Below are 26,421 nucleotides of genomic sequence, written 5' to 3'. Positions count from 1 at the left end.
CATGTTTTACATGTGTTATGTCAGTTAACTTGTCAACAACTCTGTGGGGCATTTATTTCACTTCTATTTACAGGTGATGAAACCAAGGCTCAGAGCGGTTAACTAACCTGGAGAAGGTCTCTACTTAAATGTCATTTACTTAGGCCTTCAGCAAAAAATTTTTAGTTAGTTTTTTTTTGTTGTTGTTGTTCATGTTGAAAGGACTGCTAGAAATACAACTTTTAGAAAATGCTTAATCTTTGATTGTATACATAGATTTGTTTAATGCATAGAAACATGTCTGGAAGGATCAAATAGAGTTAAGAAGAGTGGTTATCACTGGGATGGAAGGAGGGAACCATATTGGAAGGAACAGGAAAGTCAAAGGGAATTTAATTTACCTTTATCTACAGTGTTTACATTTTTTACAAGGAGAATGTACTTATGTGTTACTTATGTAATTAAAAGTTCAAGGAAAGGAAAAAAAAATTCTTAATCTCACTAGAAGTCAAGAAAATGAACATTTAAAATATACACTTTTTATACTAATCATCTAGTGAAATTTTAGAGATTGATAATGTCTGTGGTTGTCTTTGATAGTACAATAATACACTATTAATGGTAGGGTAACTTAGTAGAGGCATTTTAGAGGGCATTTTATAGTGTGTATCAGTTTCAAATGTGCATACCCTTTAACCAGGCCATCTTCTAGGAAACCATCCTACAGAACTGTTTACACATGTACATGAAGGTACATGTAAAGAATCCTCAGGGCTGCATTGTTTTAACAGTAAAAAACTGGGGACAACCCAATGGTCTATTTTGTGGTCAAATCTGTTTCTCTTCCATTCACCTAGTTACTTAAGGCAAATGCTGGGAGTCATCCTTAATTTTTTCCTTCTCCCTTTCCCATACCCTATCAGCAAGCCCTGCTGATTCCATTTCTAAAAATATGGCTCAGATCTACCCATTCTCTCTATCTCTACTGCCACTGCCTCAGTCCAAGCAATATCAGCTCTTACTTGTATCATATCCAACCAACTGGCCTCCCAACTTCCCCTATTGCCCCTTTCTCCATCCCCCTATTCATTCTTCATAAAGCAGCCAAATTTAAAGTCTAAATCACATAGCATCTGTCCCCTGCCTAAAACCTTTAATGGCTTCCTTTTGTACAATAGAAAAAAACCAAACTTCTGGCATTGGCCCTTAAGATTTGTACATTGTTTGGTCCTGCTGACCTCTTTGACCTCACTCACCCTCCTGTTTACCAAGCTCCATGTTAGCCTTCTTTCATTTCAGTACAAGCTCCTTTCTGTCTCAGGGCCTTTGCACAAGCTGTTTCCTCTTCTGGAATGCCTATGGATCTCCAAATGACTTGATCCAGTGTATACTTCAGGTCTCAGTTAAAAAACAAAAATACCACCTATTAAAAAAAAAAAAGCCACCTCTCAGAGAGGCTTCCTTCACTTATTATTCTCTAACTTAGCATCTTACTAATTTTTTGTATTGTTTTTTTATTTTTAAATTATTTGTTGATTACTTTTTATTATCTGTCTCCTGAGCCTGTTGACTCCATCAGGGTGGAGACTTTATGTATGCTTATCACTGTACAGCCAAATAACTGGCCCTGGGTAGGCACTCAGTAAATGGCTGTGGCTGATGGGAATCTCCAAGCTGTGTGTGTTTGTGTGTAAATATAATCATCTAAAAGAGTAATTAAAAGAAGACTGTGTATAATGCTTTATAAGTCACATATGTTTATATGTAAACATATAGAAAAAAGGCCTGGAAGAGTCAACACCAAACTGTCAATTGTGGTGACCCTTGGAGGGGAATGGATAGAGTTGGAGGCTGAACAGTGACTTATTTTTTATTCTGTAAGCTTTTGATTTGATTGAAAAAAAAATTTTTTTATAATATGTACTTGTGCATTTATTCCTCCTCTGAGGCAAAAGGGGGAAAAATAGGGGAGGAGTACTCAACTTTTATTGCAAAGTAGAAAGCTCCTCCTTCTTATTCTCTGCACAAAGGCAAAAGAAGAGTGTAAGAGAAAGGACACCAGTGGGGTCAGCAACTGGCCGCACCCCATTCCCTGCCCTGTGCTGAGCTGGCACTAGTTTTTAGAGTAGAAAGAATCCAGGAGATGCTCTTCTGCCCTGAGGCTGTATTTTAAATTCTTTAATGCCATCATGATCTTGGTCCCTAGATGTAGCCAGCTTGTGTATTTTTAGCCTCTTTTATGTCTAGGGCAGTGAAAGCTGCAGCTCCAGCCTTAGCAGAGCTGTAGCAGGTGAAATCAGCAAAGAGAATAAATGTGAGCCCTGGACTTCACTGCAGCTAAGTTTCTCAAAGTCAAGTCAGTTTAGCAGCCCTGACCCCCAGGGAAGCCACATTCTCTAGATTCTTGTCTCCCAGGAATACAGATAGCTAATCATTTTCATAGCTAACATTTCCTGAGTGCTGATGGGGTGCCAGGCACGGTGCAAAGCTCTCCACACATCATCTCATTTAGTCATCACAATTGTATGAAATAGTTATTATTATCTCCATTTTATAGATGAGGAAGCTGAGGACCAGGGAGGCTCACTTAGGATCACACAGTTAGTAAGTGATAAAGTCAGGATTTGAATCCAAGCAGTCTGACTCCAAGCCCATGTTCTAAACTATGGTTTCCTTCTCTTTCCAGAGTCAGCCCCTCGTCCTCAGTGCTGCTTTGGAGGGGATTGTGTAGATTAAGGCAGAATATAAGGGAAATTCCAGAACAAGTTTTCCTCTGCTAAGAGGTGTGGTGGGAAGATTTGGACTTGGGAATCAGTTAGACTTATCCCACCAGGACATGGGCTATTCAAGTGTTTGGTTTTGGTTTTCGTTTTTGGGGGGATTTTTGCTTTGTTTTTTACTCACTATGTGCCAGCGATATCATTGGGTATACGCTGGTGGTGAAAAAACAAGTATCACCTCTGCCTTCGTGGAATTTAGAGGGAAAGACAGATATTAAGCAAATAAATATTTAATTGCAAATTATGATAATGTGCTTAGAGGCAAAGAACAAGTCGTTAGGAGAGTGCGTAACAAAGACTCCCCCTAAATAAGAAAATGTGTCTTAGGTGCCTGCTATAAACATAGCACTTTCCTGAGTACTTCAGAGAATTCCAAAGAAATAGAAGACAGTGATCACTATCCAAGTTGGAGAGACAAAATATATACTTAGAACTGTACTTTGAATAAGTGTGTGTCATCAGATTGTCTACAAGATTCTTTGTGTACCTCAGTCTTATCCATAACATGTGCATCTGGTCACATGCACTTGTGAAGGCCAAATGAGATCGTGAGGTGATGGGGTCACACAGTTACAAGTACAGAAGGATTGGAGAGTTAGGGAAGGATCGGTGTGGCAGAGGATTGCTAAACAGGCAGTACTTTAAGAAGGACAGGGACTTCCAGTCAGGTCAAAAGGTGACAGGTGTGGATCAGGAGTTAGGAGGCTGTTCTAGGCCAGAGCAGATGGGAGGAGATTAAAGAGATTAAAGAGGAAGAACGAGCTACCCATGTGAGGGGCAGCCAGGAGCTCTGCTGCTGGGACAGAGGAGCCTAGTTACAGACAGAGGCTGAGCTTGGATCAGGATGGATGATGGGCAGTTCACAGAGTTTTGTCGGAAGAGTCCCTGATTGGTGGAAAAGGCTGTGGAGGCCTTCTTGCCTAGGCTTTCAGTGGGGAATAGAGATTAGTTGGTAAGTGGTTCATAGCCATTCATGGGTTTGCTCTTTAAACTGAACGATTGAAATATAGGAGAAATGAATGGTGACTCAGTCCTTATAGGTTACAAAATCAGAATAATTTCATGTAAGTATCACTGGATAGAGGATGATCCATATGTTATCCCTGAACTGCAGAAGTCCAAAAATTTAGAAGATTCCATTTCTAGTCACCAGGTTTTGGGCATTCTTTCCTTTGCCAAATCTCTCTTACCTTCTTTTATGAAGGTATGAAATCTTATCTTGCACTAAATAATTTGTATTATTAACAATGTCTTGTTCACAGTAAGTGCTCAATAAATGTAGCTCATTGTATAGTAACAGTATCTAGTGTTTGTGAGCCGCTTTCTACCTCCTAGTGTTTTCTTGCACACTATTGGGGTGCAAGGTAGAAGGATGGTACCATACCCTCTTCCATCTAGTCATCCAGGCCAGATGCCTGGGAGTCACTCTAGGCTACTGTTCCTCTCACCTTCTCTCCATATGTACTGCCAGGCCATAGTTGGTCCTCATCAGTTACCTGGTCTGTTGTAACAGATTCCTTAGTGGTCTCTCAACCCCAGTCTTGCAGACCTACCTGTCCTGACCCCTCACATAGCCATATGTAAAGACCTCGGGGAAGGGTTTTCTAGGAAGAGAGAACAATCTGTGCAAAACCAGAGAGTGGGAAACAGTTCTGCACAGCTGAGGACCTGCAGGAACATCAGATTGGTTTACAAGAATGCTGGAGAGAGGTGAGCAGGGCCTAGGTCACGGGGGACCTTGTCAGACTTGGTAAAGAGTTTGCATATCAATTGTAGAGGGAGTGACCTGATCTGCTTTATAATGTTAAGAGTTCACTATGGCTGTTGTGTGGAGAGTCCCGGAATCTGGCTCCCCTCTGGGCAGCGTGGTGGCCTGAGTGATACCAGGCTCCTCACTCGACTTTGCCCAGCAGAGTGATCATGCCCTCTGTCCTTTCAGGTTTGACTGGTGCCCAGTCCTCACTCCTATACCCGCCCTCAGGCCAGAAAGGGCAGTGCCTGTGCTAAGCTGGCCTCAGTGTTTGGCGTGCCTGCCAGTGGCCTGAGCCTATAATTTGGCGGGTTGGCTGGTTACAAAAATAAAAAGTGCGACCTATAACTAAAGCTGAGTGGATTCAGTAAAGAGGGAGCTTTTAATTTGCAGAGGTCCTGGGCTGTATTTAAGTGGAGGAGAAATGTGTCTCCTCCCTAGGAGCTGCTCCATTTTCTCCCTTTAGTACCTGCTCTGGGGAGGGTTGGGGTTTGGGGGTCTGGGGGGTGAGCTGTGCAAAACTTTAGGGGATATTTGGAAGGGATGTAAGGGTCCAACAACAGGTTTGATGGGGCTTCCTGCAAAGTCAGTATTATTCAGTCTTCTTATGTAGCCCACTGGGATAGAAGTAGAGTTTTTAAATGATTTATTTGTTTATTCATTCATTCATTCAGTCAGTCAGTCATTCAACAAAGTTTATTGAGTGCTCTGTATCTTAGACACTAGGGATACCATAGTAAATGAAAGAGACAAACTTGCCTGGCAGAGTTCATGCTGTTGGGGTGAACAATAAACAAATGTATAGGTATGCAGTGTAATGTTAGGTAGCAGTAAGTGCCATGGAGAAAAAGAAGGTAAGAAGAGTTATAGGGGCAATATTTTAGATAAGATGGCAAGACACTTTTGGGGGATGAGGTATAAGAGAAAGTGAAGGACTACTTTCTGTAGACTCTGGATCCCAGCTCCTGAGGGAGAGTGTCTCAAGAAGGGGGCTCCCTCTGGCAGCACAGCGAGTCTGGACAAGGGTCAGATTAGCATTCATCTGGAGGCACAGCTGGTTCCTAGCCCCAGGTGGGTCCCTGTCAGAGCCTGTGGTTGTCTCTTTCCCCAATCCACTTGTCAGAGCGGTTCGCAGGGCTGGGCAGGGTCTTCACTGATTGTAAATAGTTACTTGTCTTTCAAGGGCTCCTCAGGCCTGATTCTCAAGATTTCCTCAAGTCATTCTGTGTGTTCTTAGCCAACGGAAGAATAAGAAATCTGACCTAGGAAACTGCAGGGAGTTCAGGGATTCCTTTTGCCTGCTCAGCCAGGCCTTTTGCAAGAGCTTTTGGGCTCAATGAATCTAGATTTGAACCCTGGTTCTGCCAGTTATTATCTCTGTGACCTTGGGCCAGGGCCTTAGCTTCCTTGAGCCTTAGTTTCTTTATATAATCAGGATAATAATACTTAACTTCTAGGGATTTTGTGAGGATTAAATAACATATGTAAAGGATCCAGGGCAGTGTCTGGGATACTGGGTGCTTAATAAATTTTAAGTAGAAATATTCTAAGACCACTAACCTCATAAAGTAAGGGATTTAGTATTAAGGAGCCCAATAAGAATATTCAAGAAGTATGAATTATTGTTGATGGGTAGGGATTGGTTTTATGTACCTCAAGGGGTAAAATCACTGAACTGCCCACCACACGGTAGCCACCTTGCTTTACCACTTGATGACGTTGGCCTTGTCATGACCTATCCAAAGGCCTTAGGATCTCTAGGAACTGGCATAGCCCTTGACCTGCCCTTTAGCACATTTCATTTCTTATACAGCCATGGAAGGATCAGACTTTAAGAACCTTCTGGACTGGGGCATTTAGCAAGGCCAGAACAGTTAGCATAAGCCTCCCCAGGTCCAGACATGTGCTCCTGGGACAGTACTGAACCCTGGGGTGGTAGGGGCCACTCTTATGTGGGTTCATTTGTAGATTGGAGATCACATACTCCCCTCCCCTCAGTGGCAGCCTTAGAGTGAGGCCCATACAATGTTCTAGAATGGATGGATGAGAGCTAACTGGGGAAGAGTGTCTTTGTTTAAACCTTCTGTGTCCAGAATATGCTTGAGCCCCTTACTTTGGACAGGCTTCTCGTTTGTGGTTGTGGTTATTTTGTTTTTACTCACTGCTCAGCGGAATCAGCATCACACAAGCACTCATTATCCTCAGGCCCTGGCAGTCAGGGCACTTGGTGAATCCCTTGTAAAGTGCTCACGTCTGCAGATTATTTTCCAATGCATCTGGCATGAGTTCCAGAATGATGGTCCAATAGCAGCTATTACTCGCTCCCTTTGGGTTGGCTAATTACTGCTGGCATCATGGGTGACTAAGGAAGTAAGAATCTGTGCTTTTATGGCACAACTGGTCCTGGTGAGCTCCCAAGGCATTTACTTGTCATTTCCCCAGAATATTCTTGTTAAAAGTTTTGAGCATAAGCTCAGGAGGTGTGAGGGGTAGCCAGCTAGACAGTGTCTAGTGGCATTTGGCTTCTCCATTGATTCTTTCCAAGAATTGTAAAGAAATCATCTAGGACCTGTTGCTGCAGATGCCCGGGGAAATATCAAGATGGTGTCATAACATTATAAAAATACTACCAGCTGCTTCCGATTGTCTTAGAAGCAAGAGGGCAGGCAGCTTAGTCCATCCTTATTCTGTGGCAAGGCAGGCAAAGATTCCCGTCAGTGCTCTGGAGGGCCTCTGAGGCTGTGAACTGAGAATGGTTAAGGTGTCATCTTCCCTGCCTGGAGAGGGGAGAAGGACACAATGCTAGCCCTCAGAGATTTGCTGAGTGCAGCCTAGCCTTCATTCACTCAGTAAGCATTTATTGAGCACTTAAAATTATGTTAAGTGTTAAGAAAAGTAAAGATGACTAAGACCATGTCTGCCCCCAGGAGTTCAGTCTAGAGGGGGAGACAAACACACTAAACATATAATTGCAGTATACGGCTTGGGAAGTGCAATGGTATAGATAATGCAGGAGCATCTGGGGAGCACAGAGGAGAGGTGGGGCTCAGGGAGTGCTGCCTGTGGGAGGAAATCTATGCTGGCTAAAGGGATAATTAGAAGTTGGAGAGAAGTGTAGGAGAGAAAGCATTCTAGGTAGAGGAGACAGCATGAACAGAGGCAACAGAGTGAGGCAGAGCAGATAGGTTGAGAATCCTCATGCAGCCACTTGAAGTCATTGAATTGTAAGGTGTCAGGCAGAGTGGTGGGAAAGAAGACAAGAGTCGTAAGGAGGTTTTGAATGCCGTGCGGAAGGGACTATACTTCCTACTTTTTGTACAGAGTGGCATGGTCAGATTTTGAGTTGTGGGTAGGTCAGTCTGGCAGCCATGGGTGGGAATCAGAATTGGAGGTGGGCCACCGAGTGGAGGCCTTGGTAGTGGAGTGATGGCAGTGGGATTCTGAACCAGGGCTGGTATGTGTGATGGAGACCGTGGGACAGACTCGATAGATAGTTACCAAAATTAAATTTGGGGGACTTGGGGTGCCTGGGTGGCTCAGTTGGTTGAGTGTCTGACTCTTGATTTTGGCCCAGGTCATGAACTTAGGGTTGTGGGATCAAGCCCCAGGTCAGGCTCTGTGCTGGGCATGGTGCCTGCTTGAGATTCTCTCCCTCCCTCTCTCCCTACCCACCCCCCCACAAATTGAGGGGACTTGACAATTGATTAGATTTGACATTGGGAAGATGGAGATGAGGGGCAAGGGAGGAATTCAGGATGACACCAGGTCATCCAGGACACCTAGCTTGCTAGGTTAGCTAGATGGAGGTTCCACTGGTTAAGAACATAGGAGAGAAAATAACATAGAAGGAAAAGTGATAAGGCCAGTGTGAGACACATGAAGTTGAAGAGCCTGTGGAAGTCCAGGTAGAATGTCTAATGGACTGTTGGATATTTTAAGCTGAAACTCAAAGGAGAAGTCTAGGATGGAAATAAGTATTTGACAGTCATCTGTGTCTACTGGTCAAGTAAAATTGGGCCTGAAACATTTTCATGCCTTTCTCTGTATCCCCACAGACAGCACAGCCCTTTAAGTGACTGGGAGGGACAACAACTAGGACGTATTCACTATCACAAGGAGAGGACAGACTCGCTAGGAAGAGTGGTTAGTTGAAGGGGCCAAAAATAGAGATTTGTGGTAGAAATCAGACCTCAGGTTTGCACACTACAGGTTTAACCTGAGGAAGTCAGGAGACAATGGGGAAGTGATTTGAGATAAGGTGGAACACTAAAGTCAGCTTAGCAAAATCTCCAGAAAGTTAGAGGACTTGTTCCAGATCACTCAGCAGGGTGCCTTAGTCAGTGACGCATTTGTGTCTCCCTGAATTCTGGTCCCAGCTTTCCTGTGAATCCCCTGAGTGACCGATGGTGTCTCGGTCTTATCTTTCAAAGGGGAGTGTGTGCAACTGCTTTAACCTAGAGAATTAAGAAACGTATAAATAGATATATTAACCTATACTGTTCCACTCTATATAGTCTCACTTTTATGTATTTAAAAAAAATTGTTTTAAATTTATTTTTTAATGTTTATTAATTTTTGAGAGATAGAGAGATGGACAGAACACAAGCAGGGGAGGGGCAGAGAGAGAGAGGGAGACACAGAATCTGAAGCAGGCTCCAGGCTCCAAGCTGTCAGCACAGAGCCCGATGCGGGTCTCGAACCCACAAGCCATGAGATCATGACCTGAGCCGAAATTGGATACTCAACTGACTGAGCACCCCGGTGCCCCCCACTTTTATGTATTATAAAGCTATGAAATTGTATTTTGAATGGGTGCTTAGAAGTTAACTCCTGGAGCTGCTCATCCCAGTTACTGTTTACAGAGCTCTTCTCCCGTGCCAGGCACCATGCAAAATCCTTTTCATTTATTCATTCATCCCTTCATTTAATTCTTATAAGAAGTAGATACTATAATCTACATTTTATAGGTGAAGAAACTTAGGTTCAAAGAAATTTAATAACTTTTCCACTGTCTCATAAAAAGTACCAGGATTCCATCTAGGTCATCCCCGATTTCAAAGCCCACGCTGTTATCTGTAGCACTCTGAGTATTTATTTATTTTTTAAATGTTCATGTATATATTTAGAGAGGGGGAAAGGAGCAGAGAGAGAGAGGGAGAGAGATCCCAAGCAGGCTCTGTGCTGCCAGGGTAGATAGAGCCCGATGCGGAGCTTGATCCCACGAACCGTGAGGTCGTGACCTGAGCTGAAACCGAGCCACCCAGGTGCTCCAATAGCACTCTGAATGTTTTAAATGCCATTCATATATGAGGGAACTGTCACCACGTGGTATCCAAGAAGGCAGTTCCCTTGTCTCTTTGCGCTGTGTGGTCTCCTTCTTACTCTGAGACAGAAGTCTTGAACTTTAGGTGTCTGGCACACGTACCTTGTTTAGCTGGTTTTACCCCAGTCATGCTGGCCAGGGAAGCAGTGTTTAATAATCAACCAAAGCCAGTCAGACAAATCCAGGTGGACCTTCCCAAGTTAGAATGGAGATTTATATTTCATTTTTTTGGTAAAGAGATGGCAAGACATGGTAGAAAAAGCCATCCTGGCAAAAGTTATGTTGGAGGCCACATATCTGGATTGGAATCTGAGTTTTGCCATGTTGTGTGTGATCTTCAGCCAGTTGGTTTCAGCTTCTTAATTCTCTCACCAATTAAACAGGCATAACATTTACCTCCAGTGGTTATTGAAGGCGGTAAGGGAGATTATGTGAGAAAAGTGCCTGGCATGCAAGAGGTGCTCAGTAACATTCTCCTCCCCATCTGTGGCCCTGAGTGAATATGGCAGTTAGGATGCCAGACATCGCAAGAAGCAGAGAAGATTCAGGATCTCTTTGGGTCATGGGGTGGGAACTGTCAGAAGGCTTCTGAGAGATGTTGTGTTTTGTTTTTGTGTGTGTGTGTGTTTTTTTCCTAGCTGGACAGTCAAATGAGATGTAAAAAATCTGGGGCACTCAAAGGTGCAATTGGGGTGTGGGCACCTACGGCACCTCTGTCAAGCTCTGGCCTTAAAGGCATTAGGGGGACAATGTTGGGAAGACAGCTTCGATCAAGAGCATACCGGAGTCGTTATTGTTCCTCCCCCCCGAAGCACTGAGGACAGACCCCCATTTGAGAGCAATTGAGAAAGCAAGGAGAGACAGAAGACTTGTAGTGCCTCTCCCCAGCTCATAGGACTTGTGACAGATGTGTGCCCTTGTTGGGCCTCAGTTTATCCTTCCGTAAAGCAGGAGTCATGCCCCTCCCACATAGGGATTATTTAAGTTATTATTTAAGTAGGAAGGGATTCATTAAGTTTTATGGTTTGGTAATAAGCTCCTGGATTTAAAATGAGACTCCTGGAAAGCCGGAGCCGGGTCCGTCGCCAGTGTACTGGGTGAGATGGAATGCTGCCCCCAGCTGGCCTCCGCTGTCCACATGGGTGGCCCACCGTACCTATTAAACTTGTTCTGGGTGTCAGACATTTTTGTTTAGGAAAAGCGTGTTCAAAGCAAAGTCCATGCCCTCATGGAGCTTACAATGTAGTTTGGGAAATAACACAGAATGTGAAAGGTGAATAACAATATGAGAGAGAAGTTATTTTTCCATGATATCTTGTAGTTGAAGGATCTAGTACAGTACCTGGCCTAGGGTAGATGTTTATCAATTGCAATTTCCCCTTTCTTTGTAAATATGTAGGAGTTATCACAAAGGAACACATGTCTTCCAGTTGGCACAGTGTGTGATAACATCGAGGACACTAGAGTTGTTGAAGGTGTAACTGAATATGATTGTCAATAGGAAGTGAAGGGCAAAAAACCTCAAGGAAGTTCAGATGAAGGAGTGTGAAATCTGGGTGGTTTGGGGGAGGTTCCATGAGGAAGGTTGATTGTATTGATCCTGAAGGATGCATACAATTTGAAAAGGGACAGAGAAGGGCTAATGTAATTCATTGTCTCATTGTGTGAGGTTACAAACTCAGGCTTTGGAGTCAGACCTGGGTCCAGATCCCAGCCCCACCACATACTTGCTCTGTGAACTGGGGCAAGTTCCACAGCCCTTCCAAGCCTTTGCTAACTCGCCTATAAAATGGGAATAATGCAGGGTGCCTGGGTGGCTCATTTGGTTGAGGGTTGACTCTTGGTTTTGGCTCAGGTCATGATTTCATGTTTCGTGAGTCTGCATCGGGCTCCGTGCTGACAGTGTGGAGCCTGCTTGGGATTCCCCCCCCCTCTCTCTCTCTCTCTCTCTCTCTCTCTCTCTCTCACTTGCTCTCTGCCCCTCCCCTGCTCGCTCTCCTCTCAAAATATTTTTTTTTAATGGGAAAAATGCTAGTCCCAACTTCATAGAGTTGTTGTGAGACTTAAGTGAGATAATTCATATATAGTTCTTACCACAGTTCTGTGAATAAATGTTAGCTTTTGTCATTATTACTGTTTTCATTTTAATAGTAGTATCATTATTATCCTATTCATAGCCACCTACTTACCTTAGCTCCTAAGACCCTTTATGTTCTGGCTGTTCCCTGCCTACTGTAATTTCCTCCTATACACCATCATTTCATTATGGCAAATCACTTAGGGACTTCTGGACTTTTTATGATGTTTTGTGCTTCCAGGTCATGGAGATGCTGTTTCCTTGCCTAGAATATCACCATCTTCCCCTCTTTCATTGCCTTTTCCTGAGTCCTTCCTGCTTGATGTTTAAGACTAAATCCTATAGGATCTCTTCCAGAAAACCTTCCTTGGTCACTCTCTCCAGTTAGATGTTGCCTCCCTGGGCTCCTACAGCCCATGTGCAGCTTTTCACAGTAGTGCTGCCTACACTCACCCTCGTTTGCTTATCTACCTTGCCCTTTGGGATGTAAACTTCCTGAATATAGGGATCCTGCCCTATTTATTTTTATATTCCCAGCTCCTAGCTTAGTGCTTGGCATATAGTTGTTTTCCAGCTAAACGTTGAATAAAAAACCCAAACAAACAAACCAACCAACAAACAAAAAACGTAACTAGCATTATATGTAACATTTACTATCTAGCTTCTGGTTTAAATGCTTTACATATGTTAACTTATTTAATCATCATAGCAACCCTATGAAGTAGATACTATTTTTACCTCCATTTTATAGATGAGGAATCTGCATCTCATAGAGATTAAATAATTCTCTCAAGGCCACATAACTGGTAAGTGGTAGAACCAGGATTCATGCCAGGACAGTGTGGCTCATCATTCGCCGCTTTAACCACGCTCTGAGGTTGTGATAGGATATTTATTGGATGTCCAAGAAAGGGTGAGGAGACATTAGCCATAAATCACAGCTCTATGAATACATGTTTAAAGGCATTAGTAAATGTGTGGAGACACTGTTGGGGTGGTGGTGGGTAACCTTCCCACTTTCACTTATGAAAGATTTGCTAGAAAAGGTGGGATTTCACCTGTTCTTAATAGAAGAAGAGGCTTGGCTGACAGTTTGGAATGATCTCTCTAGGGTGTCATGGAGCAGAACACTTAAATCTAGGAAGAAGAGGAGTATATGTATGGGGAAATTGAAGTTGCCCAGTCTTTATAGAGCACCTACTACAGTGGTAAACAACCTGGTAGTGATCCCTCTGGTGGTGATCCCTGTGCTCAGGAGCCTATGGTCTAGCAGGCTGTAAGAAGATGAGTCTAATTATAGAGAAAGGCAGGGAAATGACTCAGATTTATGACATGAACTGAAGGACAGAGTTTAAACTCAGCATGAGGAGTGGGAGCTTGCTGAGAGAGCTGCAGCATATAAAGAAAGTGATTTGTGTTACAGTAGAAGGCAGATTATAGGAGAGAGAACCCGGAAGTAGAAAGGGCAGTAGTGAGAAGTTGGATAATCCCCTCCAAAAATTACCAAGGGCCAAAAAAGAAGTTGGTGGTAGAGAGGTAGTAGCAGGATCAGTTACTTATTAAGCACCTGCACATGATTCAAAAAAGGAAAAGGCAGGGTGCCTGGGTGGCTCAGTTGGTTAAGCGTCGGACTCTTGGTGTCGGCTCAGGTCGTGATCTCATGGTCGTGGCATGGGGCCCTGCACTGGGCTTTGCACTGAGTGTGGAACCTGCTTGGAATTCTCTCTCTGGCTCTCCCTTGCTCACTCTCTCTCTCTCAAAATAAATAAATAAAGATTTAAAAAAAAAAACAAAAAAGGAAAAGGCATAATGCCTACCCTCAAGAAATTCATGTTCTAGTTGTGAGTAGAGGAAACACACACATGAAAGACACTATATGGAACACATTTAATTTGTGCTGAGATCCATGATATCAGTGACCAGGTATTTTCTTTCTTGTTGCTTCACCCATCTGGACTTCATTTCCAAGGTCACGTCATGGTCCAGAGTAGTTGTTGAAGTTCTAACCATTACCTCTGCATTTCAACCAGCTGGAAGCAGAAAGGAGAAAAGAAGAGTATGCTCCCTCCTTTTAATGACAGCTCTCAGAAATCATACACACTACTTCTGTTTATGTCCCACAGGTCACATAGCTTTACCTAAATGCAAAGGAAGATGAGAAATATATCAATGCTGGGCTGCCAACTGCTCACCTGAAATTTGGAGATTCATTACTAAGGAACATGAGGAGAAGAAGTTGGGGCATAGCAAGCAGGTCTCTGCCATATCATTTTTCACATATGATTATGCTTTGGAGCTCGGAAGAGGGGCTGATTATTTTAGGCTGGGTGGTCACGGAGCTGATGGATTTTGAGTCAGTAAGAGGTAGGGATTCAGGAGATTGGGGAAACATCAGTTACAAGCAACTCCAACTACAAGCAAGAGTGGCTGTTCCAGGAGAGGACAAGGCTGGTCAGAGATGCCAGAGCCAACCCAGGCAGAATCCCACCTCTGAATCTCTTTCTTAGTTTAAGATGTTAAGAGCAGCATGCCAAAGTTCAGGTTTTCTTCTGTGAATGATAAGAAGTGAGAGAAGATATCTTGTTTGAGAAGAGACATGGTTTATCTTATGTTGCTGAGAAGTTGAGAAATTTCATCCATGTGCAGGTTGGAGGAGAAGGAGGGTTGAAAGTAGGGATGCTAGCTGGAAGGTTATCCCAGAGGGTCAGGAGTAAACAATAAGGGCCTATCTGATGGTGATAGTGGGAATGGAAGGGAAGGTATGGATGAGAGGCCCTGGGAGGGATGTGCGTTGAGTCTTGGTAAGTAACAGGCTGTGGTCTGGGGAGAGAGAGGAAAATGCCCTTCGTGGGATGTAAGTATTGTGTCCTCTGAGAGGTAGCGCTGCCTATCAGGGCTCCCCAGGCAGGAGGGCAGAATATCATGAGGAGAAGGGGGCACCTTGGCTGTCCACAGGGAGAATGTGAGGCTCTCTGTCTCAAACCTCCTTAGCTTTGGAAATCTAGCTGCCCCCAGCAGAATAGTTTCCATTCTGCGTAACTGGGGAGTGTGTGGGTCTGGCTAACCGCGAGGAGGGGCTGAGGAGCCAGCAGACAGATCAAGTTGCTGTGGCAGTAGCTTTTTAGCTAGGGCCTGGGGGCTCTGTTGGGAAGAGCTAACATGAGTTCCCCTATCTGAGCTTGTGTGCTCCTTGACCGAATAGGCCATAAGGGATGTCCTCAGCTGGCGTCTGGATGCCAGGTTACGTGACATCAGGTGTGAGGCCAACAGTGTGGCAGAGGTGGAATTGGGGATTTGCTGGCTTTCGGGATGTGGCCAACTTCCTTTGCCTTCCAGGGTCGAATCTAAAGGTCCACCAGGGTTAGGAAGGGGCCTTGGGGGTACGGTTATATTTGGAAAAAGCTACCTCTTTGATTGATGCTGGCCTTTTAGGGCCTCTCCTTCCTCTGACTTCCCTGGTGTGAGTTGCAGAGCTCAGCCTGAGACATCTGGTGAACCCATCTCTTTTTCCTCCAGGCTGCCCAGGGACTTGGCCCATAACTGCTCAGCAAGTCATTTCTGGTTATAGAGTCATCAGTGACCACAGAAGCACGTTCTCCGGTCAGGGCTCCAAGCCTGTGAAAGCTGGCCTTCCCCTGGCAGCTCATCCCCAGAGCGATAGCTCCAAGGAAACAAAACCAGAAAGCTACACCTACCCAGTACAAACATTTAGTCGAGGAGCACCTACTTTTCTGATGTCCTCTGTCGTGAGGTGCCCCAGCAAATTTCCCCTAAGTGTGATAGGGCAGCTCGGGCCTAGAGGAAGCTGTGTGTGGCTAGAGATGTGTTGCATGTCTGCAGCCTGAGCTCCCTGCGAGAGCTTGCAGCCCGAGGACGATGAGGAACAGAGGCGAACTGCACTCCTGAGGCAGCACCAGGGCTGGAGGCCTAGAATGCACCTCTTCTTATCCTCAAATTCTCCCATGTGCAGGGGGCTGAGTGAAGCATTCACCCCCACCTCTCCCTGCAGCCAAGTGTCCTGAATCCATCTTGTGATTGCTTTCCTGCCACAGGACACGGTTCTTCTCCCAGAACCTTTTATAGTTGACTCCATTTCATTCCAGGCTGTCTCAAGTGTTATCTCCATACCTGAGTTCTGGAAAGAGGATGGGAGGGAGGCAAGGAGAGCAGTCTCCCACTTGACAGCAAAACCAGGCTCAAGTTGGTTTGGTCCGTAAGGGCTGCAGTGAGACCTGGCCTCCTATCCGTTTGTTTCCTCCCCTGCACTACTCCCACCAGTTACGGGACTGGGGAAAAGTGGGGGGCTGTAGAGGGGCTGCTCCGGACCTTCTTCCCTTTAGCTCTTGGATCTTTGATCAAACTCTGATTTTTAGTTTGACTTTTTATTTCTTTTTGACAGGATTGTAGTTTGGGGGTGGGGAGTTTAGGAGGAGCTGTCCTGAAAGAAGATAAACAGTGACGCAGAGGCGGCAGCAGCAGCGTAGGCAGTGGGCTGGGCCACCGGCCTGCCTGCCTGCCGTCTGGGCGGGCTGGGTGGAGGGCTCCCGCCCTGCACACTGGCCAGCTGGCTTGTGTTAAAGCGCTGGCTGAAAATAACTCTCATTGTCTGGGAGCTGCTACTGCGGCAGGGCTGGCTGTGGCCGCCAAAGGGGCTGAGGCGGCAGAGCTGGTACCTCCCACCTCCTTGGGCTCTTGCCCTTTGGGAGTGATGCCCAGCTGGCCACAGCTGTGGCTGCTGCCCACCAGTAGAGATACGTGGAGGGCAGGCTGGGCCACTCCTAGTGTTCTGTCCTTTTGGCAGCTGGGGTTGGGCCTTTGTGCCTGGTGTTGCTTGCTTTGCTGTTGGCTTGGGCAGAGTTGTTGGTTTGTGAGAGAACGCAGGGCGGGAACACAGGGCGGGAACGCAGTGCTCCAGCTCCTCCTACAGCAGTCTCCTGGGCTCCCAAACCTTGTGCCTCCTCACCATATTCTATCTCTGCCCATCTGTGTAATGGGCTGATCTGTGGGTGCCTAAGAGGACTTGTTGGCAGCTGTGGCCAGGGGCTCGGCAGCATGTGGTGCCCAGGATAGTGCTTCACTTAATCTCTGGGGAAGTTCTAGATTCAGCTTCTCAGACTCCCCACCCTCCATGGACTGAGCACAGGGACTGGGGCTACCATACTTGGGAGAAGTGTCAGCCATAAGGCACTTGGTGGGAGGTGGTTCTGAGAGGGAAAACACTGAGAAAACCAGCCCACATTCTATATTTGCTCAGAATAAACAGTCCCTACCTGCCTTCCCTAAAGACTCCAGAATCCCCTTCGCAGGAAAATTTCAGACATCCCTCTTCATGCCTCTCAGAGGAGCTGGGCCAGCGTTCGTCTCTGTTCCTAAGATTTATCATGATTGACTGGGACCAACAGAAACAGGAGTTTTTGGTCCTTCCTATTTCTGTTTGTTGGGTTTTCCCCAGACCTGGCCCAAGGAGACTGACAGAGTCAGGGGTGAGTCCCAGAGCAAGACCCACACCTTCAAAGGAAACTCCAACCCCACCGGCATTTCCCTTCCCCTGCTATGGGAAGGAAATGAGGAGGGGCTAACTGGCTAGGGGTACAGAGCAGGAAAGGGAAGGGAACCTCTGTGACCAGAGCCCCCTCATTCCTCCTTGGCTTCACTGGGGCTGACAGGGGGTGGGTGGGGAGTCAGGAAGCCTTGCTGGAGGGACTGAGCCCTTGCTCTCACAGAACCCAGGAGAGGGTTAGGCACTGATCAGGGCTCTGTGCCTGACCTCAAACTGGCAGTCAACCAGACCAGCCCTGCCGGAGAAGCATCAGACCCACCCCTTTCTGCTGCTTCCCGTTATAGGTTTTTATTATTAGATTTCTGGCTGGTTGCTCTGATTTAGGAACTAGTCTCAGAGTTGCTTTCGGTGTGAGTTCATCTTCCCCTTCTCCTTACATCTCTCTGGGGTCTCCCCCTCCCTCCTCAAGGATGTTGGTATATAATTGTCTCCTAGTCTTAGGGATGGGAGGGCTGAGAGGGTGGGGGTAGGTATAAAGGATTACTCTGTCCCAAGCATTGAGAAGCAGTGCTGAAGGAGGGACAGAGGCAGAGATAGAGACGACCGAGAAGCCAAGAGGGGTCCTTGGGATGTTAGAACATTACACCGGGTTCTCAAGAGGAAGGGGAACGAAACTGTTGAACACCCACAGTGTTCCAGACACATATGGACATAAAATATTTATCATTTAATCCTCAGAAAATCCTGTGAAGTAGTGAGATTAGCTCTGTTTTATGGATGAGCTTTGAAGAGCCCAAAGTTGATCTTGGGCTCTCTGACTCCACAATTGGTGCCTCTGTTCCAAGACAGCTGCACCCCCTTTCTGTTCAGCAAGGGTTTCAGTGAAGAGTTAGCAAGAATTTAGCCTAGCTGCTGCCTTAAGAGAGCCCACAGTCTCTGTGGAACCACTGAACAAAAATGTCAAGGAAACACACCTTTGAGACCGGAACATGTCAGGTTTGTTCCCTGGCTGTCCCCGGAACTCAGGAAGTTGTCCTTCCTCAAGACGTCAGAAGCCTGCTGGACTCACACACGTTATCGATTAGAGTCAGAAGCCCTAATGCCTTTGTCTGGCAAGGAGAGAAACCCATGGTGGGTGGCTCCCACCCCGCAGCCGGGGACTGATTTCTTGTGGGAGTGCTGGAGGCTGAGGGAATTCCCCCACCCACTTCCTTCCCCATCACACTTGGGCCCCACAGAAGCAGAGAAGCAGAGACAGCATCACTGTCTAGAAAGTGCCACACAAAGCTCTAGACTGGAGGCTGTGGGCCTGTGGTCACAGCTGATTCATGCTTTTGCCACCAGTGTCCGTACTCCGGAAGGCCATCTATCTCTCTTGGGCATCTAAAGTTTTACCAGGTCCCTGAGGTGCCTCCTCCAGGCTCTTAGGCTAGGGTTCCCAAAGGGGGTGACTTTGTTCTGCCTCCGAAGCCCTGGGGGCACCAGACATTTCCTCCCCAGTTCACCTGGGGAGGTGGGAATGCGCGAGGCCACAGCAGCTGATAGTGGGTGGCTGAGGAAGTTGGTGTAGACAGGATGTGATGTCTGCTACAGTAGCAGCAACCCCACCCCGCACCGCCTTCTCCGCCAGTCACTTTCTTCCAGGGGAGACAACTATTTTCTATTTCCATGGCATAGACTTAGGAGAAACAGGCAGAAGACAATGAAGTGCTCAAGATGTACACAGAACCAGAACTAGGCCTGAGGTCTGTTTCTGCTCCGGTCTCACCTAGGCTTAGCTAGCAGCAGCCTGGCTGTGGTTAAGAGGGAGACATTGGTCTGAGCTCACCTTCAACCTTTGGGTCTCTGTTCTGTTGTGGCCTCTTGCCCCTGTCCTCTTCTCCACACAGACATGCTGATATTGGCCCTTAGCCTAGGAGTTGCAGAGAGAACATTCGGGATTGTATTTGCCCAGCCAGCCATCCCTACTGCATCAGCAGTAGGGGGATTTGATTAGCCCCTCTTTCCTGCAGGAGTTCAGGCAGACTAGCAGGGCAGCAGAAACCATGAGGAGGGGTATGATGGGTGATCCTCTTCCCCTTCTTTCTTCTCTCCCCTGCCGCATTTTGATATTCCTAAACACTGAGCAAAAATCCCAACCGTACTCCTTTTTTGAAGTGTAGTGGAGCTGGGTCCACTACTCAGAACCAGGATGTCTTAACCTTAGGTTTACCATCTACTTACTCTCCACTAGGTGCCTATCATGGTATTAGACATTATCAGGGGTTGGAGACCATATGAATAGACACAGTCCTTTAGGGGTTAAGAGAGTGTATAACTAGTTTAATAGTATGTGTGTAGATAAATACATAATAGATAAATCTAACAGAAATAAATGATATTTAAGGTTTTTCTTTCAGTTTCTTAGAATATGGAGGGCCGACTCCCAGGATACTCCCACTCTTCTGGAATAATGCAGGGCCTGTGTGACTCCCGAGGATCGTGGGTGCACACATTTTGTGTCCCCGGGGATGAGGATGTCAAGGAGTGGGCAGATGTAACCCAGTGGTCACGCTTGGGTGACCAGGGAGTTAGAGCTGAACTTGGAGCAGTAAGTAAGGGAGAGAAAGATGAGAGGAAGGCCTTTCAGGTGGCCTGCAGCGTGCTGGGGGAAGAAGTCAGATTTGTGGGAAGTCCTGTGGGTTATCAAACAGCCGTGGTACTTCATATTTGATTCAGGAATATGGGGTGGGGGGCAGGTGCAATGATCTGCCTTTAGAGGCAAGGGCTATGACCTCCAACAAAGGCAGCCACGCTGGTTAAAAGAGAAGCTTGACTGGATGGGGGTAAAGGAGGGGAAGGTAGGACTGTTAGCCTGTGTGGGGATAGACCATGGGTGCCTTGGGCTTCCCTCACTCTTTATTCTTTCTTTATTCATTTAGCAAACAGTAGTGAGCAAAAGAAAATGACTCCGGGTCCCTTCCATAGTCTAGGTTAGAGTGTCTTTCAGTAAGGGGGTGGGACATTTTATTGTGTCTTAATTAATTGGAAGGTATGTCACAAGTAATTTGCTATTAATGATTAAAGTACTGAAATTTTGTAAATTATTTCCTTAGAAAAATGAGCAGTTATCTTCATGCTAAGGTCCTTCTCATGCATTTGTATCCCAGTATGGGGAAAAGGGGTAGACTCGTAAGCCCATCTGCATGGGCTGTGGCTGGTTCAGGATTCACCCTCGGTTGTGCACCATGCAGGAAGGCCACCCATCCCTCAGGCTGAGGGGGAAAAGCAGATTGAAAGTTGCTGCCTTAGGGGCGCCTGAGTGGCTCAGTCAGTTGAGCATCTGGCTCTTGATTTCGGTTCTGGTCATGATTTCACAGTTCGTGAGTTTGAGCCCCATGCTGTGCTCTGTGCTGACAGTGTGGAGCCTACTTGGGATTCTCTCTCTCCCTCTCTTTCTGTGCTTCCACCACTTGTGTTCTCTCTCTCAAAATAAATACATAAACATTAAAAAAAAAAAAAAAAAGAAATGTGTTGCTTTAGACAGGTGGCTTTCAAACTTTTTTGCCTTGTCCCATGTTAAGAAACACATGTTATGGCCTGACTTCTGTGTGTGCATATGTATATGAAATTACTTAAGACATAAAAGAAACAAAAGTTTCATGAAACATTGCAGTTAATTCTGGTATCTTCTAGCCTATTCTATTTTAATCTGTTTTCATTTTAAAATAAAGTTAATCTCGGCTCACTAAATTGGAAAACATTGCTCAACCAAACTGAATTAAATATGAAGGGGAGGCAGATGGACTGCCCTGCCTCTCTGAGCCTTCCTTATCAACCACAGAGTGTCAGGGTGAAGCTGGGGGGTCCAGGAGGGAAAAGGTATGCATGCTCCAGCCTTTCTCTTCTCTGGGTGCAGGGAGCTTTCAGCCCATTGACTCAGGTTCTCTCCTCAGAGCTCCATGAACCTGCCTCCTGACAAGGCCCGGCTCCTGCGGCAGTATGACAATGAGAAGAAGTGGGATCTGATCTGTGACCAGGTACGAGGTTTGGGGCAGGTCCAGAAGCAGGGGTTGTGTCTTGGGCTGGACAAGGCAGCAGGGCCAAAGGCACTGACCATAGCCCTGGGGTCCCTCGAGAAACTCTGGCCTGGGCTTCACCTCGGTTCATGCTCGCTTTCTGTTCCAAGAGGATGCTCCCAACAGAGACCGGGCTGGTAGGCCAAGTTCCTCTCTAACTCCTACAAAGAGCTGTCTTGATTTCTTCCTGATGGGCAAGAGCCTGAGGAAGTTTGTGTAAGTCTAGCTGTCTGTCTGTCTACAGAGGAGTGGAGTAGTTTTCCCCACAGACCCTGTTTCTGCCTTTCCTCAGGATGAGGGCTCTGCCTGGCAGGGTAGACTGAAGGACCGTTTCTTTCTCACTCTGCCCTAGACCTGCCTTTTCTCATTATTTACAGGCCTCTAGGAATGAGAAGACTCAGCCCCCTAGTCTTCTGTTCCCAAATCTCAGAACGTGAGGATGGAAAGCTCCCCAACATGAATGGTGTTTCAAGCTGGAAGAGAACATAGAGATTATCAGAACCAAGAACCAATACCCATGGCCTGGTTCTTTCCCTTGCTCACATTTGGAGACCACAGGCCATGAGGTTCTGAACTCAGATGGGCCTGTCTGCACAGTCAGGAGAGTCCACTTTTACTTCCTTACCTCCTGGGGTATGAAAGCACCTGGTGCAGGATGTAGGCCACGAGCTTACCCAGCACTTTGTCTTCAGCTTTGTCACAAACAAATTTATTGTTTCTTTTCAAGCACTGAGCAGAGTCATAATAGCTAACATTTATTAAGTACTTCTTGTGGACCGAGGACTTTACATATACTGAAGTATCTCGTTTAGTCCTCACAAAAACCCTCAAGGAAGGCACTGTTATGTTTTACGGATGAAGAACCCCAAGGCTCAGTACCTTGCCTGTCACTTGGAGCCAACTCCATCTGTGCTATTATTATGCTCCACTGTCTCCCAAATCATTGACCTCTGATCGAATTATGCTTCAGAGAGCCTAGCCCAAGTCCCCTCCTCTCCAGGGAAGGCCCATTTCCATGTGTTCTGCATTAAGCGGAGCTGGTGAGCATGGTCAGCTTGGGGGTTGCAGAACAGTAGCCGGTTGGTACTGAGTTTCTTTAATTGATAATGTCTCCAGTCTTTTTTAGGTCACATAATTTCAGCATTTCTCAAACCTTTCTTTTTTCTTTCATTTTGTGTTTAGTTTCTATTTCCTAACATTATGTTGTTCTCCTGGACCCTCTGCAGCCCCTCCCCCCTCCCGCCCCCCACCAACTCTTCAGATATCTCAGTTGTGAAGGCCCTAACAGGACCAGAATGCTTAAGAGTTTTCCCTGAGTTTTCTCTTGGGTCAGATGCGGGGGTTGGGCCAAAATGGGGAGGGTATGGTCCTGTGCCCTGTGTGGAAGGGGATCGGGGGATGACCTCACCAAAAGCAGGCTTCAGCGTTTGAGGTTGCCTGAATTGTCAGGGCCCGGGGCCTGGGCAAGGAACAGAAAGTGTGTTTGCAGCCCTGAATGTGTTAGTACTGTGACGCCAGTCTGGTCCCAAGTCTGGGTTTCAGGGCTGAGGAAGCTGCATTCTGCAAGGCCTAGCTCCTCTCTCCGTGGCCTTCCTAATCCCAGCCCATCAGTTAGCTAGGCAGTGGGCACCATTTCTCAATTGTATCTTTATTTTGGGTGCTATTCTCAGCTCTGTAATCCCCACATCTTATCAAGCAGCAGGCTCTTAAAATAATTTTCAGCATAGAAAAATATTTTAGGCTCAGAGATCACTAATTGGAGAAGGGGAAGATGGCAATAGATGGGAAGCACCTGAAAATAAGGAAGAGAACCTATGGTTTAGGTGATATTAAGGGCCAGGTGACGACTTTAGGAGGCTGGTCCCCTCACACTGGACACCATGAGTGTTTGACTTCCTCAGCACTCTCCTCAGAACTCTGGGTGTCTGTGTGCACACGTGTGTTTCCCTCACAGGAACGGTTCCAGGTGAAGAATCCTCCCCACACTTACATCCAGAAACTCCAGAGCTTCTTGGACCCCAGCGTAACTCGGAAGGTGAAGTGTGAGGCAGGGAGGCCCCCCCTTGCTGTCCCTTACAGTCCTATGGGGTTTGGGGCGCAAACATTTTGACTCAGGGTGGGACATTTGCTTCTGAGCAATGGGACTTTGGTTGCTGGGTTTGGAGGCCATGGGTCCGGAGTGGCTGGCTAATAACAGAGGGAAGGCTTATAACCGCTCTCTTGTATCCCTTCCTTTTCCTTTTCTACCCCTTTTGTTTGTACTGCAAAGTTGGATTGGGGGCCTCCAATAGTGACAGGAAATTCCATGTTTACAGAAGTTCAGGAGGAGAGTTCAGGAGTCAACCAAAGTACTGAGGGAGCTGGAGATCTCACTTCGTACCAACCACATTGGGTGAGTCCGAATCGGCCATCAGGATCTGGTGTCTTCTGAGGATGGTTTGCCTGTTTACTTCCCTGCCATCAGGCACAGTTGCCCCTTGAATGGCTTTGGTTCCTCAGAGCTTCAGACTGTTCTTTTTCTGGCTTTTCTCCTTTTCAGCTCTGCCAGCTGCTGACTGATGCTGCTGGCAAGCTTGGGGCCTCTCCTGGGGTCTTCAGCCTGTGGCTTTGAGTAGAAGACATTCCCATAGCAGCTGAGACTAGAGTCTGCCTGTGGCCTGGGGCTGGGCCAAGGGAGGCCCAGAGAATGCTAGGAATGGGGGAGCATATTACATCGGGTAGCTGAGACCTCGTTCCTGGACTGTTTGGTGCCCAGAAGATTATTTTCTTGATTACAAGACAATCTTAGTTCATAAGCAGAAGAAGCTTCCTAGTGCACCAAGGAAGAAGATCTAAGGCAGTGGGGCGAGGAGTTGAATGTCTTCTGTATCTACAGACCCTGGTACTGCCAACCTATTGATGGGGCCCCTGGGAACTTCATGAGTCTTGTTTTCTAGTTTCTGAGTGGGAAACCAGAACTTGCTAAACAGGCAGAAGGCTAATGCCTGAGGGACAATGAAAGGTGGCAGTGGTCTCAGTTTTATAAAATCATAACCAATCAGAGTATATGTAGTGAAAGTGAGAGAGAGAGAGAGAGAGAGAGAGAGAGAGAGAGAGAGAGAGAGGTGTGTGTGTGTGTGTGTGTGTGTATGTGTGTGTGTACACAAAGGATAGTGAGGGATACCTGATGTTGGACTGCAGGCAGGGCTACAATCCTGATTGAAGGGCCTGGCACAAATGTTGAGAGCTTGCATGAGTGAGAAGTTGAGCCTGGGGTGGGGGTGGAGTGGCTGGGCAGGTGCCATCTCCAGGGTCCTGGGCTTCCTGAGAGCAGAGGTAGAATGAGCCAGATGACATCATCTGCATTTCCCCCTCTGTCCGCAACAGCCGCCCACTTGTTCACCCCAGGCTGAGTCTGCCTGGGGCTCTTATAGAGGCTACCTGTTTGTAGCCAGCTGCTGCAGCCATCACAGGGGAAATGGCACAGGAGAGAACAGGAAAGGGATAGTTCCTGGCCTCGGAGCTGTGCCTGGTGGCCAGAATTGGCTCCTACACCTCATCCGCGAACCGGAATGAAAGCTGACATGCTAGGAAACTAAACCTCCGGCTTTATTTGGTAAATCCTCGCACAGGGAGTGACAGGGCCTCGTCAGCTACCCTGTGTGTGAGGGCAAGAGTGAAACAGATGGCAGCTCCCAATCCCACCTACCACCCGGCACCCTACCACAGGGCCTTCTCCTCCTCTCCCCTCCCCTCCCCTCCCTCTCAGGCCCTCCTTTCTTTCATAGTAAGTCTAGCTGCATGAGGATGGGGGCCCGTTCTTCTCCGGAGAGGGCCGCAGAGCAGTGTGAGACACTCCCTTCTGCTCACCCCTTCTACCTGGTGCCTGCCTCTCTGGCCACTGGCCAGGGGCTGGGGCCAGAGCAGCACGGTTCCCAGGCCTGGGGCCTCTTGGCAGTTGGCACACAAGTCAGAGGTCTGGACCTGGCCCTTCGTTCCCAGGGAAGAGCATAGTGTCTGGCATTTTAGGAGCTCCTGTTGTCTGTGGGGACGGGCCAGGCTGTGGTAATCATGTGGGGAGGGCCAGGCTCCTTCCTGGATTTCTGGGCAGGAAGAGTTTGTCAGGCTGGGGTGTGAGTGCTCCAGGGCAGTAGGAGCCCAGGGCAAGGTGGGGAGAGGAGGATCCTGCTTCTGTCATAGCCTGATCAGCCCGAGGGCCTGCCGAAGCTGGGTGTGCAGGGGCAGCCCAATGGGAACTCAGGCCCTGGAGCGGGGCAGGCTGGGAAGTGGGATTCCAGAGCCTCACCAGCTCCTCCTCTCTCTGGTTTGTATTGGTTTCTCTCCCTTGCCGAAGTGCCCTTTAACCTCTCCTCAAAGTGTCAAGATCCCGAAAATAGCAGTGTAGACTCAGACAGGAAATGAGAAGGGGGTGGGGAGCTGGAGAGCAGACAGACAGGAAACGGGAGGCCTGTCGGCCCCCAGAGAGGAAGCTAACTTCAGGCAGCTCCGGTGTCAGTCAGCCTCAGCTGAGCCTGGTGCTCTGGCCCAGCCTCTCACTGTAACCCAGGGTGTGGCCAGCAAACATGGCGCTGGTGTTCCAGCCGTGGGGGAGACGCGGCTTTGCAGGGCTGTGGGGTACAGCTGGCCTGTAAAGAGCCCCAGACATCCAAGGGAACAGAACGCTCAGGAGAGTCAGGGTTTTGTCCTGAGAGTTTTATATCTCTCTGTGCTGTGGAATGAACCTGTCCTGTAACAGTGTTCCTGGGATCGGCTCTTAAATTTCCTTCCAGGGATATCTTAGGCCAAGAGGCCTGAAGGCAGAAGGATGGAAATACCTGGTCCATTGTCTTTAGGATCTTTGTTGTCCTCGTTCCTGCCTCTCTGGCTGAAGGGGCCTGAGTCCTCAGTCTGGCTCTGAGTGGTCATAGCCATTCTAGAATTACTTGAGTCCCTGACTATTCCCCCATCCTTTTCC

At 47.1% G+C, this 26,421-nt stretch overlaps 1 protein-coding gene across 6 annotated transcripts in view; it reads left to right on the top strand.

Annotated features, from left to right (window-relative positions):
• Nucleotides 1-26,421, top strand: part of FMNL3 (formin like 3) — a 53,797-nt gene that overhangs the window by 10,009 nt on the left and 17,367 nt on the right. For 5 of the 6 annotated variants that reach the window (XM_049625415.1, XM_049625411.1, XM_049625413.1 and 2 more), the window contains exons 2-4: nt 21,345-21,428; nt 23,422-23,502; nt 23,783-23,859. In XM_049625415.1, the coding sequence (XP_049481372.1) occupies nt 21,345-21,428; nt 23,422-23,502; nt 23,783-23,859 (242 nt within the window). Of the gene's footprint in view, nt 1-21,344; nt 21,429-23,421; nt 23,503-23,782; nt 23,860-26,421 lie in introns of those variants that run through there. The other variant, XM_049625416.1, reaches the window with a different exon arrangement.

This window comes from Panthera uncia, chromosome B4, assembly GCF_023721935.1.
Source record: "Panthera uncia isolate 11264 chromosome B4, Puncia_PCG_1.0, whole genome shotgun sequence".
NCBI classification, from domain to species: domain Eukaryota; kingdom Metazoa; phylum Chordata; class Mammalia; order Carnivora; family Felidae; genus Panthera; species Panthera uncia.
The sequence above is the reverse complement of the archived record's forward strand: the minus strand, read 5'-3'. Positions and strand labels throughout refer to the sequence as shown.